Below are 16816 nucleotides of genomic sequence, written 5' to 3'. Positions count from 1 at the left end.
CGGCCTCCCGCTACTACACTGTCTGAAGACCGATGTATATCGTTTTAATTATTCAAGTGATGCTTAACAGAGGTTATGGAAACGAAAAAACGCGTGCTATTACGTTCATTTAAAATGTTAAATTATCCTATTACGTTATAAAAACACGTTGCCCACATTTTAAAGATGCGCTTGGGGTAGAGAGGGTTAAGCCCCGAGTCATATCTGGACCACGTTGACCACATGCGTGGGGGCGCAATTCTCCACACATAACACAGTGACAGCAGTTTAAAGATGGCGGAGTGCATGGCAGCACGTTTGGCTTGCCAGGAGAATAAGATCCAGCGTCTCACCCAGGAGATCATTCATCTGCGTGATGGACTCATCGGGGCTAAGAACGTCTCCAGCGCTCCGGTCGTTACGCCGGAGCTGGAGAGACTGCGAGGGGAGAACGAGAAGCTGAAGTACCGGCTGGTGCACCTCCGGAGAGGTCTGCAGGCGGAGCGGCAGCTGGAGGCGGCGGGCAAGAAGCCGTTAGGAGACCCCGTTACCCCCGGTACCTCCAGTACCCCCAAGGAAAACCAGAAACCCGAACCAAGCCGCCGCGCAAAGACCCGGGTAGCTGCCGTAACAGCCGTGGCTGAACTGTCTGGTGCTATCTCTAATGATATGAAAGCACATTAGTAGCTCTGTACTCAAACTAGTGACGGACCACTGTGTCGCAACTCCACTAACATGAATAGATGAACCCCCTTTTCTGCTCGTTTTAGGTGACCTCCTCTTCTTCCGAGGCAATGCCAAGTGACAAGGTGAAGAAGGAGAAGAAGCAGGACAAGGGCCAGGGTGCTGCAGGTCTGAAAGAGGTGACTAGACCATCCCGTCCAGCCCCCATACACATCCTCTATCACTACCTTCCATCCTAACCATGGCTAACCTCATCTCCTTACCAACGAATTTATTTTAGCAAACATTGCATGATATGTGTGTATATGTAGGACCATGTGTGTTTTGCTCTTAAAAAACAGTGTAGTGGGACTCTTATTGTCAACCACACTGAGGATTTGTCTAGAGAACACCCTTAAAATGCTGTCTATGATATCACCTCCCTTGTAAGGTAAGAGGACCTTGCTCAGGGGCTAGGGCAGCCTTCCACTAAGGTGGCCTGTGTGTGAGAATGTAAAACTGGCACATAAGTGTGAAGGCTAATACCCACAATTCTTTGCAATAAACCAGAGCTGAGCAGTGCTCCTCAGAGGTGATAGAACCAAGCAGACGTGAGCCAGTGGATCGTGGTAAGATGTGGTTGTTGTTGATGCTGACGTGGTTCTCCGGTTTTCCGGTCCTCAGCTGAGCCCGACGCCCGCCTTCATCGCTGAGCGCCTGGCGATGTACGAGCGGCTGAAGACGGAGAGCGACGCCCTGCTGGCCCAGCGTGCCGCCGATGCCCACCCCATCACCGTGGCGCTGCCGGACGGACGCAAGGTGGAGGGCGTGGCCTGGGCCAGCACCCCCTACCAGCTGGCCTGCGGGGTCAGGTGAGCGGCTGCTCGGAGTGGCTTCTTTTTTTTGGGGGGCGGCATGTGGCTCAGGTGGTAGAGCGGTTTGGCTGCTAACCGGTAGGTTGCTGGTTCGATCCCCGGCTCCTCCTAGCTGAGTGAGGAGGTGTCCCTGAGCGAGACGCCTCACCCTCACTGAGCCGGCTGTTGCCCTGCGTGGTTGACTCCACCATCGGTGTGTGCATGAATGGGGGATTGTTAGGCAGTATTGTAAAGCGCTTTGAGTGGCCAATGTTCAGGAAACCTCATGACGGCCTTGGTGTTTATAGTCTCTGTTTTTATCAATTCTCAGAAGTGAGGGACACGCGCTACATGTCATTATGCCGGTTTTGGTTCGAATGTAAAAAAGGCTTTAGGCTATGAGCTCACAAAGACTGGTACCAGGCTGACCCACGCAGGTTATTTTAGATTGCGGTTTGTCATGGTTCTAAATGAGTAGCCAGTGATGTGATGCTATTTATAGTGTGGGATCTGCATTAAAAAAAAAAAGCCATGTAAGATCAAGGTCAGTGATTCTATGAGGACAGTAGCGGGGCTCCAAGCCAGTGGTTCCCTACCCCTAGGGATACTTTGGAGTAGTGCAGGGGGTACTCAGAAAAGTACCAAAGTACATGAGCAAGTTTAAATTCTGAAAGCTACAAAACGAGAAAATGAAAAAGCAGTTGAAACATGGAGGAATAGTGTGGCGGTGGTCTCTGGTGTAGCGGTGGTCTCTGGTGTGGAGGTGGTCTCTGGTATGAGAGTGGTCTCTGGTATAGCGGTGGTCTCTGGTATGAGGGGGGGTCTCTCTGGTGTAGCGTTGGGCTCTGGTGTGTAACCCGGTCGGTGTGTCCCAGTCAGGGCTTGGCGGACAACGCTGTGATCTCCCGGGTCAACGGCGAGCTGTGGGACCTGGACCGCCCCCTGGAGGCGGACTGCTCCCTGGAGGTCCTGCGCTTCGACAGCCCAGACGCCCAGGCGGTGAGTGTCGGGTCGTGGGAGGGGGAACAGCACCACCTCTGGGGCATTCAGGGTCCATAGAGGCCTGGGTTTGATCCGCTGGTGACGGAACAGCCATCAAACCCTGGTTTGAGCAAGTGTGTTAGTGTGTGTGTGTGTGTGTGTGAGTGAGTGAGCGCAGAGAGAGCTGAAGAGACTCTGGTGTCTCCTGGTAGGCCGATCCACTCCGTTGTCACCCGTTCCCAAGGTAACCACCACTAGGTTAGCGTATAACTGGTCGTTGTTTAAAGCGCGAACGCAGACTGGTCGCACGCTGCGCTCCGTCTGAGTGGAACACGAAAAGAACGCTTCTTATTTTGGACTTTCACAAAAAGAACAGTTTTAGTTTTTAACATTCAGCAGCGGGTTGGGTTTTTCATGTAGGTTGTGATGAAAATGCTTAACACTTCATGTTCACACTTTATGTTTGGACGGTTATTATTTATTTGTATAATTTTTTTTAAAATTGTGACAAATTGTTATGCAATTCCTAGTGCAATTAGCCGTAACGTAATCTATCTTATGAAAGAGGCAGGGAATACATGAAGGAACAGAATATAGTGGACCCGGGATGGCTTTAGGCTACGATCTGATCTGGTTTTACCCTGGGTCTGGTCTGGTCTGGTCTGATCCGGTCGGTTTGGTCTGCAGGTGTATTGGCACTCCAGTGCCCACATCCTTGGGGAGGCCATGGAGCGCTTCTACGGTGGCTGCCTCTGCTACGGACCCCCCATCGAGAACGGCTTCTACTACGACATGTTCATGGACGGACAGGCGTGAGTACCTGTTTATTAGGACATATTCCTCGATAGACAGATGCGTGTCCCTGGGCTTTGAACTCACCTTCAGTTTTCAATTCAATTTCAATTAATTAAACTAAAGGTATTGCTTAAGTATAATTATTGTATTTGAATACAGGTTTTATGCTTGTTAGTTGTAGAATATCAAGCGAGCTGTTTCACGTTTTTTTGTAAGCCTAGATAAGTAGTAGTGGTTGACAGCAGTAGGAGACGTGACATTGAGGCTTCAATGGTTCTGTGTGCGGTCTCGGGGGCGTGTCCAGCACCGGGTTCTCTTAACGATTGGTTCTGTTGGGGTCTCAGGGGCGTGTCCAGCACAGAGTTCTCTAACGATTGGTACTGTTTGGGTCTCAGGGGCGTGTCCAGCACAGAGTTCGGAGCGTTGGAGTCTCTCTGCAAAGCGGTGGTGAAGGACAAGCAGCCCTTTGAGAGGTTGGAGGTCAGCAAAGAGACGCTGCTGGAGATGTTCAAGGTGAGAACGCCCCCCAGGTCAGGGTGTATGGCGGGCCAGAGACACGCTCAACCATTGATGTGATACTTATTAGACAGCTTTGTTGAATACTCTGTTCTGATTGGTCAGTCATGGCACACAGCGTTTTGTTGTTTCTGTGTAGCAGACCGCTGCCATGAATAACCGGCCGTGGATATCAACGCTTTTGCAAACCGCTGAATCGGAATAAGGATTTTATTTTTAATACATGAATTATTTTTGGTCCAATTATTATTTTCTTAGTGTGTAGCAGCTAATAAGAGGCTAACGAGGAGTCATTATCGCAAACATGTGCCGATAATGACCAGCTCGCTGTCCATTATACGTTAAATATATTTGGCAGCAATTGTATACATTAGACGTACTACACAAATAATTGAAAATGGGTATTCCAAAACTACAGATTCTGAATTGTGCTTCTGATGAACAATCATCTTGTCAGTACTTTTCTTTGGCCACGTTTGTGCTCGGCACTTTGTCAAATACACTTTTCATCAGAGAGATGTTTTTAGAGTATGTATTTTACCGTGTGTGATTGCCTATTCTCCAGAGCGATTGACTAAAATAAACCACTTTTCTCTTGCAGTACAACAAGTTCAAGTGTCGTATCCTCAACGAGAAAGTGACCACGCCCACCACCACGGTCTACAGGCAGGTGGACCTCCAACGCAGACGCACGCGTCCAGCTCGCTGCCACTGCGCTCTGACCCTCTGTGTGTTCCTCTTGTAGATGTGGGCCACTGATTGACCTATGCAGAGGGCCCCATGTCAGGCACACCGGCAAGATCAAGGCCCTGAAGATCTACAAGGTCTGTGGGGAAACGGTTCCTAGAATAGAGCCGCTCCTGGGAGTGATTATGTAGTTCCTGTCCAGCGGTGGTGTGATTTGTTTTCATTGTTATACAATGCATGTCGCAGCAATCTTGTTCAGCTTTGTGAGTTTGGGGCTCCCACTTTCCAAGCAATCTTTTCTAAAAAGCAATATTTGCAAAGCAATCATACGGCGGTACTTTGTGTTTGCCGAAAAACAAACCGGAAAAAATGTGGTACCGCTTTTGAGCTCCGATTGGCATTCCCTTCCTCCGTTTACTTGATCTGGTTTATAATAAACCTACCAGCTCTAACGGGCACATGTGGTCCACACTCCTGGACTAAGAGGAGTAGTCCAGGAGTAGGCTCATTTGTAGACGAAAGAAGGAATTATTTATTCCTTGTTTACAAGTCATAGTATTCGCTCCTCACTCTTTCTTTCTACATATTTGTTTAATATAAATTTTTCTTAATTATCTTATCCTCATGAGTAGAAGCACTCCAATGGACCTTCTATACTTCGATACGTCCTTCGATAGAAGGTCCTCACGATGACCTTTGACATCCCTTGTCTGGAGGTCAAAGGTCATCCATTCCTGATAGTCTCTGTTAAAGTGCCTCTCCCCCGTCCCCCCAGAACTCGGCCACGTACTGGGAGGGCCGCGCGGACATGGAGACGCTCCAGAGGGTCTACGGCATCTCCTTCCCCGACACCAAGATGCTGAAGGAGTGGGAGGTCTTCCAGGAGGAGGCCCGGAACCGAGACCATCGCAAGATCGGCAAGGTGGGGGTTCTGGAAGGCAGCCGCCGAGGGACGGTCTGAGGGGCCCGTCCGGGGGGGGGGGGGTCTCCTGGAGGGCCATGGTTCCATCGTTGGGTTCTGCTGGTTCTGATGTTTCTGCTGGTTCCATCGTTGGGTTCTGCTGATAACGTGTGTTGCGTTCTCCCTGATCCAGATGTTTGACTCCTGGCCGACCCCCACAACTTGGCGTGATTTAATGGTTGCAGGAATGTGTGCGGTATAAATTTTTCAAGAGCTTCGACAAATGGGTGTATAAAGCCTCTCATTAAGATCTTATGGAACGCCAAACTCTGTTGTTAAGAAAACAGATTTAAACTATGGCAAGCGACAACAACAAATCACAAACAGAATTTGTTTTTTGGTTCTGTTGGTGGTTGTTTAATTTCAGTGCCTGTGTCCCCCTTTCCCTGTTTTTAGGTGCTAATTGCACCCTCTGTGCCTCACTCATTTTGCTCGGTTAACTTGTAGCACAGCCAGTGTAGCTCAAACATCGCCCCAACATTGTTGGTTTGTCGCCTTTTAAAAAAACAACTGCTTTTGTTGATGAATCGCACCAGTAGAGGGCGCTGTTCCCCCGCTAATAAATGGCGCTGTATGTGAAATCTGTGAGCCATCTGAGCGCCCAGCTGGTTCCCCAGGACGGTTCTGTGGTCTCCACGGGAGACCTTGGCTCTTATTAGCGCGCAGATCTCCTCATTCCACCCCAGACTGAACCGCTCACTCCTGGCGGAGTAAGAGCCGATGGGTGTGAAGTGGCAGGGACACCACCAGGTTGGACTGAAGATCTGAGCATCTTGTCTGTTGCATACACACACTCCAGTACATACAGGCTTGGATATACGGAAAGACTTGGATGGAGCAATATACTGTACACTGTCTATAACAAGTCGTTGAGGTCAAAATACTAGGAACCAAAACATTTCGTGGACATTTTTCTGCTAGTAATATAACGATACTTCTATATCTTATAAAGTGTGGACTGACATATAGACCAACTTGAATTGTATTCCGAGGATTTGTTTTTTGCTTTCATATCATTGACCTGAAAAAACCCTATTGGTTAAGTGAAAGTAGTTATTCATGCTAGCCCAGCGATCTCTTTCTCAATGGTACCGATATAGACAAGGTACTTTTGTCTTTGATGAAACATATACTCATAACAAAAGGGTCAGGTTCAAGGGATATGATTGTATACTCTTCGTAGTGTTTTTTGCATTGTACTGATACTTCACCAGGAGCCTGTAATGTAAGTTAGAGATGGCTGACGTATCTTTGGTCTGTCTCTCTCTCTCTCTCTGTTTCTCTGGCTCTGGCTCTCTTTCCCCCCCTCCCAGGACCAGGAGCTGTTCTTCTTCCACGACCTGAGTCCAGGGAGCTGTTTCTTCATGCCCCGCGGGGCCTTCATCTACAACACCCTCACCGAGTTTATCAGGGTAGGCTCCAGACTCCAGGCTCCAGCCGCCTGGATCATCATTACACCCTCCCACAGCCCATTGTTTTGTGCTCAGACCTATTAGAATCCTCTTATTTCCCTCTCGAGTTAATTAAGTGGGGGGGGGACTAATCCTGGGTTAATTGGGGGACTAATTGCTCCACTTGGTAGTGTGAATAATTGCCCTCCATTGTGATGACAGCAGTGGAAAATACCAAAATAAGGTTATCAATTAGTGGTACCTTCAGTAGAAACGTGTATTAAGGTTCTTTCAAGGATGCTCTAGTGAGTGGAAAACATCAGGAAAATATCAATATATAAAAAAAAAACTGAAATGTGCTTTTAAGTTTTAGCTAACACTCGTACCTTTTTTAGTTAAAAAGCTGTATAATTAAAAATAACCCGTAAAAACAATTGGTTGAAGGAGAAATCCGGTGTAAATTGGATCTGGGATATGTTTGGTATGACAACGAGTCACGTTTGGTAGCAAAAAAAGCACATATAATCGCATCCCAGATCCATTTTACACCGGATTTCTCCTTTTAAGAGGCAATGAATCACGAACATGTGTTGTTAAATGTCTTCAAATGTAAAATATATGCGTATGGCTCAAACAAGCTAAATATAAAATAAGGAATATTGATATTCAACAGAATTTTATATATTCGGAATATGTTCCTAAAATAACCTCATAGAAATTCTTAAGTGTTAAATGCAAGTTAAACAGACTTCATCCTGGGCGCCTGCGATCTACAAAGGTTGAAAACGGAACACTTATAGAACATCTTGTAGCTTTCCCCGTCCTGATTGGCCGATTTGTGCGGCGCTGACCGGTGCAATCACAAAGACACAAAGTATGGTCTGTTGAGAAGGTCTGCCTGATAATTACCCCATGAGCCTCTGATTTTCCCCTTGTTGGGACCGCCGATGAGGCTCCGCGGTGGGCAGACTCTTATACCTATAAGGCCAACAACAGGAGCTCTCCAGCCAGCCTCCCACACTGAGAGAGCCCTCATCAGCTACTCTAAAGACGCCCGTCATTGTTATGCATATCGGCCTTCCAGTCAGAACGCACAGCGTCTCTCTCTCATTAAAATCTGGGCTGTTGAAGTAGAATAGGTGAAGGACTCTGAGCAGATATGAATGAATACAAATGGACTCCCATTTCTTTGAGTCAAAGAAGTGGTCACCAAAGCCACTGTATCTTTCTTTAGAAGGTGCCTTTCTTGGATTAGCCAAAGTTAACATCAAGTTCACCGCGTTTTATCAGCGTTGGGCCTCACAATGTCTTGCACCAGAGACCCATTGGAGGCTGACGAGCCCGCTAACAACACAAGGCAGCGCTCTGACTCCCAGAACAAATAGATTATCAGAGTGTGATTTGTGGCTGTTGGCCTCCAGACCCAACACAAGTCTGAACAGAGACGGACCTCACACAACATACACATGTCTGTACAGAGAGAGACAGACCTCTCACACATGGTACACACGTCTGTACAGAGACGGACCTCCACGCAACGTTCACACGTCTGTACAGACGGACCCTCCCTCACACACGCTGCCGATAAGCGGCTCCACAAGGCCGCTGCGTCCCTGCCCTCATCGTCCGTACACATCGAGGTGCGGCGGACGTCAGCTCCGTACCTTTTGTTCCGCCGGGGCGGGGTCGGGAGAGCGAGCCAACAGATTACTCGGCCGCACCCTGGTGTTTGCTTCTCCCCGGCCGCGGCCCCGGTAAACATCCGGTCTCCTGCATGGCTATGCGTCTGTGCCAGCGGGGCAGTTGGTGGCCCCTCTCCTGGAGTGACTCAGTCTCTCTCCTAAGTGGTCTGGGGGAAGTCCGCCGGCGGCGTCGCACTCCTCTGAGAGAGGAGGCCCCCGCCGCTCTATCTATAGGAACACCGTGACTGGGTTTCCATCCCCGCTGCCAGCCAGTGGGAAACCAGTCCTCTCTGTTTAATGGGAAAATTGTGAATGGACTGCATTTGTACAGCGTTTTTCCAACCAGCGGCCACTCAAAGCGCGATTCAATACTGCCTCACATTCACCCATTCATTTACTAATTCACACACCGACGACAGTGTCAACCATGCAAGACGACACCCAGCTCGTCAGGAGCAGTCAGGGTGAGGTGTCTTGCTCAGGGACAACTCGACACGACATTCCGGTTACCAGCCAGCTCGCTATGTCCCCTGAGCCACACGCCGCCCCAGCTCAGTAGTGTATCATGCTGTGGTGATGCTTGGACAGAACTATGTCCTCATCTATCAATTATAGATAATGAGCGTCATGTGGCTCTCCTCTCCAGGATGAATACTGGAGGAGAGGCTTCCAGGAGGTGTCCTCACCCAACATCTACAACAGCAAGCTGTGGGAGACGTCGGGCCACTGGCAGCACTACAGCGACAACATGTTCTCCTTCCCCGTGGAGGACGACGTCTTTGCCCTGAAGCCCATGAACTGTCCCGGACACTGGTACCCCCACCTCCTCCTCCTCCTCCTCCTCCCACACTCTCTGACAAATTACTTTGTAACCTTCAAAACGAGATGTATATTTATATATAACATAATGACATTCCACAGTATGATTCTATATATAACTATATATAGAGAGAGATGGATGGAAAGAGATTGGTAGATATCTCGTTCTCTATATCATAATATTATTTATTGTGTGTAGTGTGATAACATAATGGAGGGGAAGCCCGGTTTCTGAGGTTGTATAATGTTGATCTCCTGAATGCTCATGCGTGAGTCCGGTCCTCTCACATCGCCCGGGGAACAGCCGGTTAATCTCTCAACTTGTTGAAAGACAGCAGGGGTCCAACTCCGCTTCTGCCATGACGCTTCCACAAACTGCTCACAAATCTGAAAGGAGGAACCATGATCTCTTCAAATCAGGATCACTGCTTCGAAAACATGCAGATAGAACAACAAGATAGGATGTTGTGGGAACAATGTGGGGAAGACACAGCGTTTGTTCTTCTATTAAAGATGATCTCCATGGATGTCTACATGAGAAACATAATCCATAACGTGTGTGCACTCCGGTCAAATGCACCCATGGTTTCTCTTCTGGGTATGGTTAAGTTATTGATAAAGGACCACCTTATCTCTGATCAACCAGCTGACTCATGATCGTCTCGGACCCCCCCCTCCATTAAAGGCAAGGCGGGCAACTTTTTTGTGCTTCACATAGAAACATTGTCATACAATAGATAAGATAAAATAATAAAATAAAATAGATAAATAGAAGAAAAAACAAAGGCAAAGTAAAAAAAAAAGTGTTGTAGTGTAATAAAATAAAACAGATAAAGACAATATGAAGGAAAATTAAAAGATGTATTGAAATGTATTTAAGAAAAAATACCCCCCCCCCCCCCAGCCTGATGTTCAGCCACCGGCCCCGGTCCTGGCGGGAGCTGCCCCTGCGGCTGGCCGACTTCGGGGTGCTGCACCGCAACGAGCTGTCGGGGGCGCTCACCGGCCTCACCAGGGTGCGGCGCTTCCAGCAGGACGACGCCCACATCTTCTGCACCATGGAGCAGGTGAGCCCCCCCCCCCCTCCTCGGGAGTTAAGTGATCAGTCACTCAACCCCCTCTATGGAGCAGGTGATCCATCAGTCAACCCCTCCCCCCACCTCCATGGAGATGAGTGAGCAGTCACTCACACCCCCACTGTGGAGCAGGTGAGTGATCAGTCACTCACACCCCCTCTGTGGTTCAGGTGAGTGATCAGTCATTCACACCCCCTCTGTGGTTCAGGTGAGTGATCAGTCACTCACACCCCCACTGTGGTACAGGTGAGTGATCAGTCACTCACACCCCCTCTGTGGAGCAGGTGAGTGATCAGTCACTCACACCCCCTCTGTGGTTCAGGTGAGTGATCAGTCACTCACACCCCCTCTGTGGAGCAGGTGAGTGATCAGTCACCCACACCCCCTCTGTGGTTCAGGTGAGTGATCAGTCACTCCCCTCATGGAGCAGGTGAGTTATGTCACTCCCCTCCAGGGCTGAAGGGGAAAGGCTGACTCCTCTGCCTCCAAAAAGGAAACATGAATTGGTAGAAAATCTGCGTTGTCATATTACTTGCCTCATATTACTAGATATGTATTGTTCCTTTCCCCTTTTAATATTGCTCTGTTGAAAGAACAGCAATTTGACACACAATGTATCCAAAACATCATTTTTACTTTATTAATTGCATATACATTAATAAGGAAATCAGTCTCAAGAATACATCAGATGTTGGAAGGGAAAGTCAGTCTGCTGACTAAGTAGTTTTATTTTATTCAACACATCAAATTGACAGTGGGATGTTCCAATGAGCCGCTGCCTCTGATTGGTCCGTGTGCAGATCGAGTCGGAGATGAAGGGCTGCCTGGACTTCCTGCGCTGCGTCTACGACGTGTTCGGCTTTTCCTTCCAGCTGCACCTGTCCACGCGGCCCGAGAAGTACCTGGGGGACGTCGCCGTGTGGAACCAGGCCGAGAAGGTAAACACCACGGCACACCCGGGGGGAGCTCGGACTGGGCCACCTGATTGGTCGTCGGCACCGTAACATCAAATGAGTGTGATGGCACACATGGCTCAGACTCAAAACCTGGTAGGACTGTTGTGACGTTCTGGAAGCAGACAGCACTGTGTAGCACCCATCCTCTGCCCCCTTCTCCTCCCTAACTCTCCTAAAAATACCCCTCTTACGCACTTATTGCATGTTGTACATCCTGGCACTTTATGTACGCGCTTATTGTATGTTGCATTTTCTGTCGCTTAATGTATCTTTGTTGTGTACGGGGAATGGGTTAACCTAGTGATTGTTAGTTGCTTGGCACTTGGTTCTATGAACATCCTTACTGGAGCGACAGAAGAAGGAGAAACAACAATATATATCTGACAAATGTAGTCGCTTTGGATAAAAGCGTCTGCTAAGTGCCCTTAATGTAAAGCAGTGGTGTAGACGTCTCGTGTCCTACTGCCATGAGAGCGTTTATTACGTGCTCCCTGCCACTGGTCTGACGTTTCTCCTTGTCTCTCCTTGTCTCTCCTGCTGGGCAGCAACTGGAGAACAGCCTGAATGAGTTTGGAGAGCCGTGGAAACTCAACCCAGGGGACGGGGCCTTCTACGGACCCAAGGTAGGACCGCTCCTACTGCACATGGATCTTTATCTTTAATATACTACTCTATACTGTTGTACTACTCTATACTATACTGGAAGGGTGAGCTTGAATCTTCGATAGAAAGACATTCAGTCAATGGCGTCTTTAAAAGTCGACGCAACGTGCCTTTCTGAGGTTGAACATGTTTGTCTATGTCGGCATTTCAGATCGACATCCAGATCAAGGATGCGATTGGCCGCTACCACCAGTGCGCCACCATCCAGCTGGACTTCCAGCTGCCAATCCGCTTCAACCTGAACTTTGTGGGGTGAGTCACCTCACGGACGCAGTGTACACACATGAACCCTACCTTCTCTCTCCTACCCCCTCTCTTCCAACCCCTGAACTCTCTGTCTCTGTCTCTGTCTCTGTCTCTGTCTCTGTCTCTGTCTCTGTCTCTGTCTCTGTCAGTGGAGAGCCGTTTCTATCAGAACTGGGCCTTTTGGACCTCCCAAAAATGATAATAATCACTAACTATAAGTACGGGTGTCCCTGGCAATTTTTCCGCTTTAGGCAAAATATAATTTTAATACTCCAGCTTCCACACTAACTCACTCACTCTCGTTCCGTTAAATGGTCAGGGCATTTAATCAAGGAAATCTAATAGGCTACCCTGTATGGAGGATATTCTCCCCAGAGACTGACTCTTCTTCCATTGAAGGCCCTGACGGGTCCCCTCCTGTGTGTGGACTAATTTGATCCCAGCTGACTTGTTCCTCCAGGTAGTCTCTACATAGGAAGAGTAATAGAACTCTACATGAACTCTGCAAGACTCAACTAGCAAGGAAGACTGAATCTGTCAGGCAGATGTTCTCAATGTTCTCTTTTTGAACAAGTCTTACTGCTTTTAGTAGATGGATGCAAATTGGGTAGCATGTGCTCTGATACATGTGTCCATCATGCTTTAATGATGTCCTGACATGTATCTGAATCCACATGTATCTGATGAGATAAGACATTTAGTCATTTTGGAAGTTGGAGTTAAATGGTAATGCATCTATTAAGCCGGGAACTGATTCATATTTAAAGAGTAACTGATTGATCATGGATATGGACAAGGGTGTATCATTAATAAATTCATTCATTTTAATCTTGTAATTAACTTCATTTAATTTCAGGAGCATAATTATGAATATAACCAAGAAAAATCAAAATCAGAACATGGTCAACAGTTTCAACCTGGGGCGGTCGAGTGAATTACAAACTGCTGTGTTCAACGCTGCTTTTAGAGGAGAGCTGATTCAGTGAGCCTCTCTGTCGTCTGCAGGAAGGACGGCGAGGACAAGGCCCGGCCGGTCATCATCCACCGAGCCATCCTGGGGTCCGTGGAGAGGATGATCGCCATCCTCACTGAGAACTACGCAGGGAAATGGTACATTTACATTAAAATTACATTCACATTTACATTCAGGGCGCCTTGATTATCTCACATTATGGGTGCCTTGATGAAGAGGTGAAGTCGTCATAATACTAATGAATCCATTTGCAGAATGCAATGCAATTATTTCAGTGTAGCTTTATCTCAAATAGCTGATAATAACGATAATGAGTGCATCCTGCTGCTTGCGGCTCGTTAGGCTAAAGGAAGAGGTGCTCAGGTCGTCTCCCTCCGTCTGGTCGTCTGAGAGGCACAATGCCTTTTATCAAGCTTTGGTTGTGTGGGTTCTTCTTCAAACAAAGAATTTCCATGGATGTCGAACCAAGGTCGATGGCTGACGTAATATAAGTGCGGTGCAGGTGGACATTTGAATGTTTGTTATCAAATACAAATGCTATTGAATTGAAATACATGGGAGAATTAATCAGTCAGGTGTAGAAGTAAAAGGATGTCATAGAAAATTACACACACACACCCACACACACGCACACACGAATGAACACACACACACACACACACACGAATGCACACACGCCCAGAGTATTTCACCCTAGTTGCTGATGGGGTATGCAAACGCCAGCGTCTCCCATTATTAACAACATAACACCAGGGCTCATGAATCTATAATGCAACACCTTGGTTGCTGTCTCTGCTTCAGTCAGCTTGCCCCTGTGCCATGGAACCTCTCCCTGATACTCAGTCCCTGTTCACCTCCTCCAGGCCGCTGTGGCTGTCCCCGCGCCAGGTGATGTTCGTGCCTGTCAACCCGACCTGTGAGGACTACGCCAAGAAGGTGAGCCCCGCACCCCGGTCTGACCCGCCCCCAACACAGACACGTGGGCCTTTTAAATGGAGTTGCGTGTTTGTGTCTCTGTGGAGCGTCTCTCAGCTCGGCCGACGCCATGATTCTGTGATGCACTCGTGGATGGATTCCTGCTCCCTGCTTCAGCTGTTGAATGAGAAAGAATAGGCGATCATTATGAATTGTTAAATATATTATTCATTATGAGACACAGACTGAATCATTTCACAAGGGGCTCCATCAGTTGGTCGTAACGCCGTAAATTGGCATACACCTTGTTTCAGTTCTCAGACTGAAGACGCTGACTTTACGATGTTTAAGTTCCCCTCTGTTTATCATGATGATGATGAGCTGATATATCTCATACCGCCCAGCCCGAGCCAGGTACTTCTGTTTGCAGCACAACAAACAGTTAGTTGTGTATCTGTTGCAACTACATTCATTGACATCTTCAAAGTAGTTCTGATTTGAATCAGGTTAGAACCTTTTCTCTGCGTCCTCGTTGTCTGTCAGTCTGTGCTTGTGATCAAGAGCAGTGCTTCTTCCTTTCAGACTTGTAAGCAGTTTGTTGAAGCAGGCTTCATGGCGGAAGCTGACTTGGACTCCAGTTGCCTTCTAAACAAGAAGATCCGCAATGCCCAGTTGGCCCAGTACAACTTTATACTGGGTAAGCATTCTCAATTCTCGATATCCTCAAGCAGCGCGTCCTCATCTCCTCGAGTCCGCATAGCAGTAAATATGGAGGGGCTGAAGGCTAAATGACTGTATTTATACAGAGGCATCTAACCAGTGGCCACTCAAAGCGCCTTACAATATTGCCTAACATTCACCCATTCCTGCACACACTCACACACCGATTGCGGAGTCAACCATGCAAGGCAACAGCCAGCTCGTCAAGAGCCGTTAGGGTGAGGCGTCTTGCTCAGGGACACCTCGACACCTCGAAATAGCAACCTTCCGGTTACCAGCCAAACCCCTCTGCCTCCTGAGCCACATGCAGCCACATGCCACCGACATGGAAATTAGGAATTCTTGCGCAGTGATCATTATGACGGCACAGAAACCTGGCCCTGAGCCAGCTGTCAATCAGCCAGGGGGGCCAGTGGGGAAGGCTTTTCCTATGTGGCAGAATCCAGTTCTCATGGGACTCCACTGAAACTGTCTTCCCAAGCCTGACAAGTGGCTTCCACTGAGCTGAGCGAGGGGTGGCCCGGGGGGGGGGGTTGTTGCTGTGTGCTGCTAGCTGTGTCTGGAGCAGCACGGCCATCTCACAGTGTTTTCTGTTGTCGTGTGTCCTCGTGCCTTGGCAGTGGTCGGGGAGAAGGAGAAGATGACTAACAGCGTCAACGTACGGACGAGGGACAACAAGGTCCACGGAGAGCTGCCGCTGAGCGAGGTGCTGGCCCGCCTCACACTGCTGAAGCAGGCGCGCTGCCGCAACGCAGAGGAGGAGTTCTGAGGGAAGGCCGCCGTCAACCGCCTCGACTGGCACTCGCGCACGAGGGATGAAGGCCTCGGAGTCACCGGGAAGGCAGTCAGGAGAAGAGTTGGGGAGGGAATATCAAACAGGATGGCAAAGGGAAAGTGTACTCTAGTAATGAGGGAAAGGGATTAGGGGGACGTGAATGAAAGGGGGTTGGATTCCAAAGGCAGTTTGGCATGTGATGGTGTGATTGGTTAGAGCAGCAGCTTGTGGTTAGTTAGTTCGTTTTTGTTTTTTATTCAAGGTATTTTAACATCAAATCTTTTTGAATAAAATAACTAAATCTGTAGCACATTTGAGTTAATACACTAGAATGCTTTGTTAAGGCAAGAGAAGGTGACAATGATTGTTATAGTATAGCAGTGACTGAGCCACCCTGCATCATTAATGAACATAGAATGAGATTAAACCTGTTTCTGGTGTTCTGTTGACGATGAGTCACTGAATTGAATAAAGATATTCAGATACCAGAACGATTCTATTCCTGAATGTTTTCATGCAGTCAAATGACCCTTGTTTCTGGCCACGTCATTTATTCAGAAATGTTTTTGTGGGGTACGCTGTCAAGCGATTAAAATATTTAATCGTGATTAATCGCATTAATGTCATAGTTAACTCACGATTAATCGCAAATTATTTTTCTATGCTAAATATCCCTTGATTTTTTTTTGTCCCATAATTCTTCTCATTTTAATTCTCTTATCAACATGGTGAAGTGCATCGGCTTGCCTTGTGCAAATGATTTTTTATTGATAACAACATTGGCATATACTGATCAAAACAGGACGATACAAAAGGAGCCTATAGTGCAATTAAACGACTGCTTTGAACAAATGTCATTTGAACATAGCAGTCAGGCTACTGCTTCTTTGTTTTGAGCCAAAGAAAAAAAAAAAAATGCTTTTTTATTTTTTAAATAAAATAATTGCGTTAATCCCGCGATAATTTTTTTAACGCCGTTAAATTTGGTTTGCGTTAACGCCGTTAATAACGCGTTTAACTGACAGCTCTAAATTAGAAACGCATTACAGTACACATGGCCATGTTTTTGAGAATCATACCCATGAGACCAATAGGTATATTTCCCTGCTGTGTCAAATACACTTAACATAATTGCAATGCCACATTCAATTTAATTAAAATAGA

General features: G+C 47.6%; 1 protein-coding gene across 1 annotated transcript; it reads left to right on the top strand.

The window, feature by feature from the left end:
• The first annotated feature begins 64 nt into the window (after positions 1-64).
• On the top strand, positions 65-16157 carry tars3 (threonyl-tRNA synthetase 3). The gene is made up of 19 exons (XM_056607764.1): positions 65-597; positions 750-842; positions 1327-1514; positions 2372-2495; positions 3165-3289; positions 3668-3785; positions 4390-4454; positions 4534-4612; positions 5251-5397; positions 6750-6848; positions 9156-9322; positions 10233-10395; positions 11205-11342; positions 11906-11983; positions 12175-12275; positions 13275-13379; positions 14106-14178; positions 14740-14854; positions 15498-16157. The coding sequence occupies exons 1-19, from the start codon at positions 274-276 to the stop codon at positions 15644-15646; spliced, it is 2451 nt and encodes an 816-aa protein (XP_056463739.1). The 5' UTR covers positions 65-273; the 3' UTR covers positions 15647-16157.
• Positions 16158-16816: the final 659 nt, after the last annotated feature.

The sequence above is a fragment of the Gadus chalcogrammus genome, chromosome 14 (assembly GCF_026213295.1).
Source record: "Gadus chalcogrammus isolate NIFS_2021 chromosome 14, NIFS_Gcha_1.0, whole genome shotgun sequence".
Classification (NCBI taxonomy): domain Eukaryota; kingdom Metazoa; phylum Chordata; class Actinopteri; order Gadiformes; family Gadidae; genus Gadus; species Gadus chalcogrammus.
Note: the sequence above shows the minus strand (reverse complement) of the source record. Positions and strands in the feature narration are given on the sequence as shown.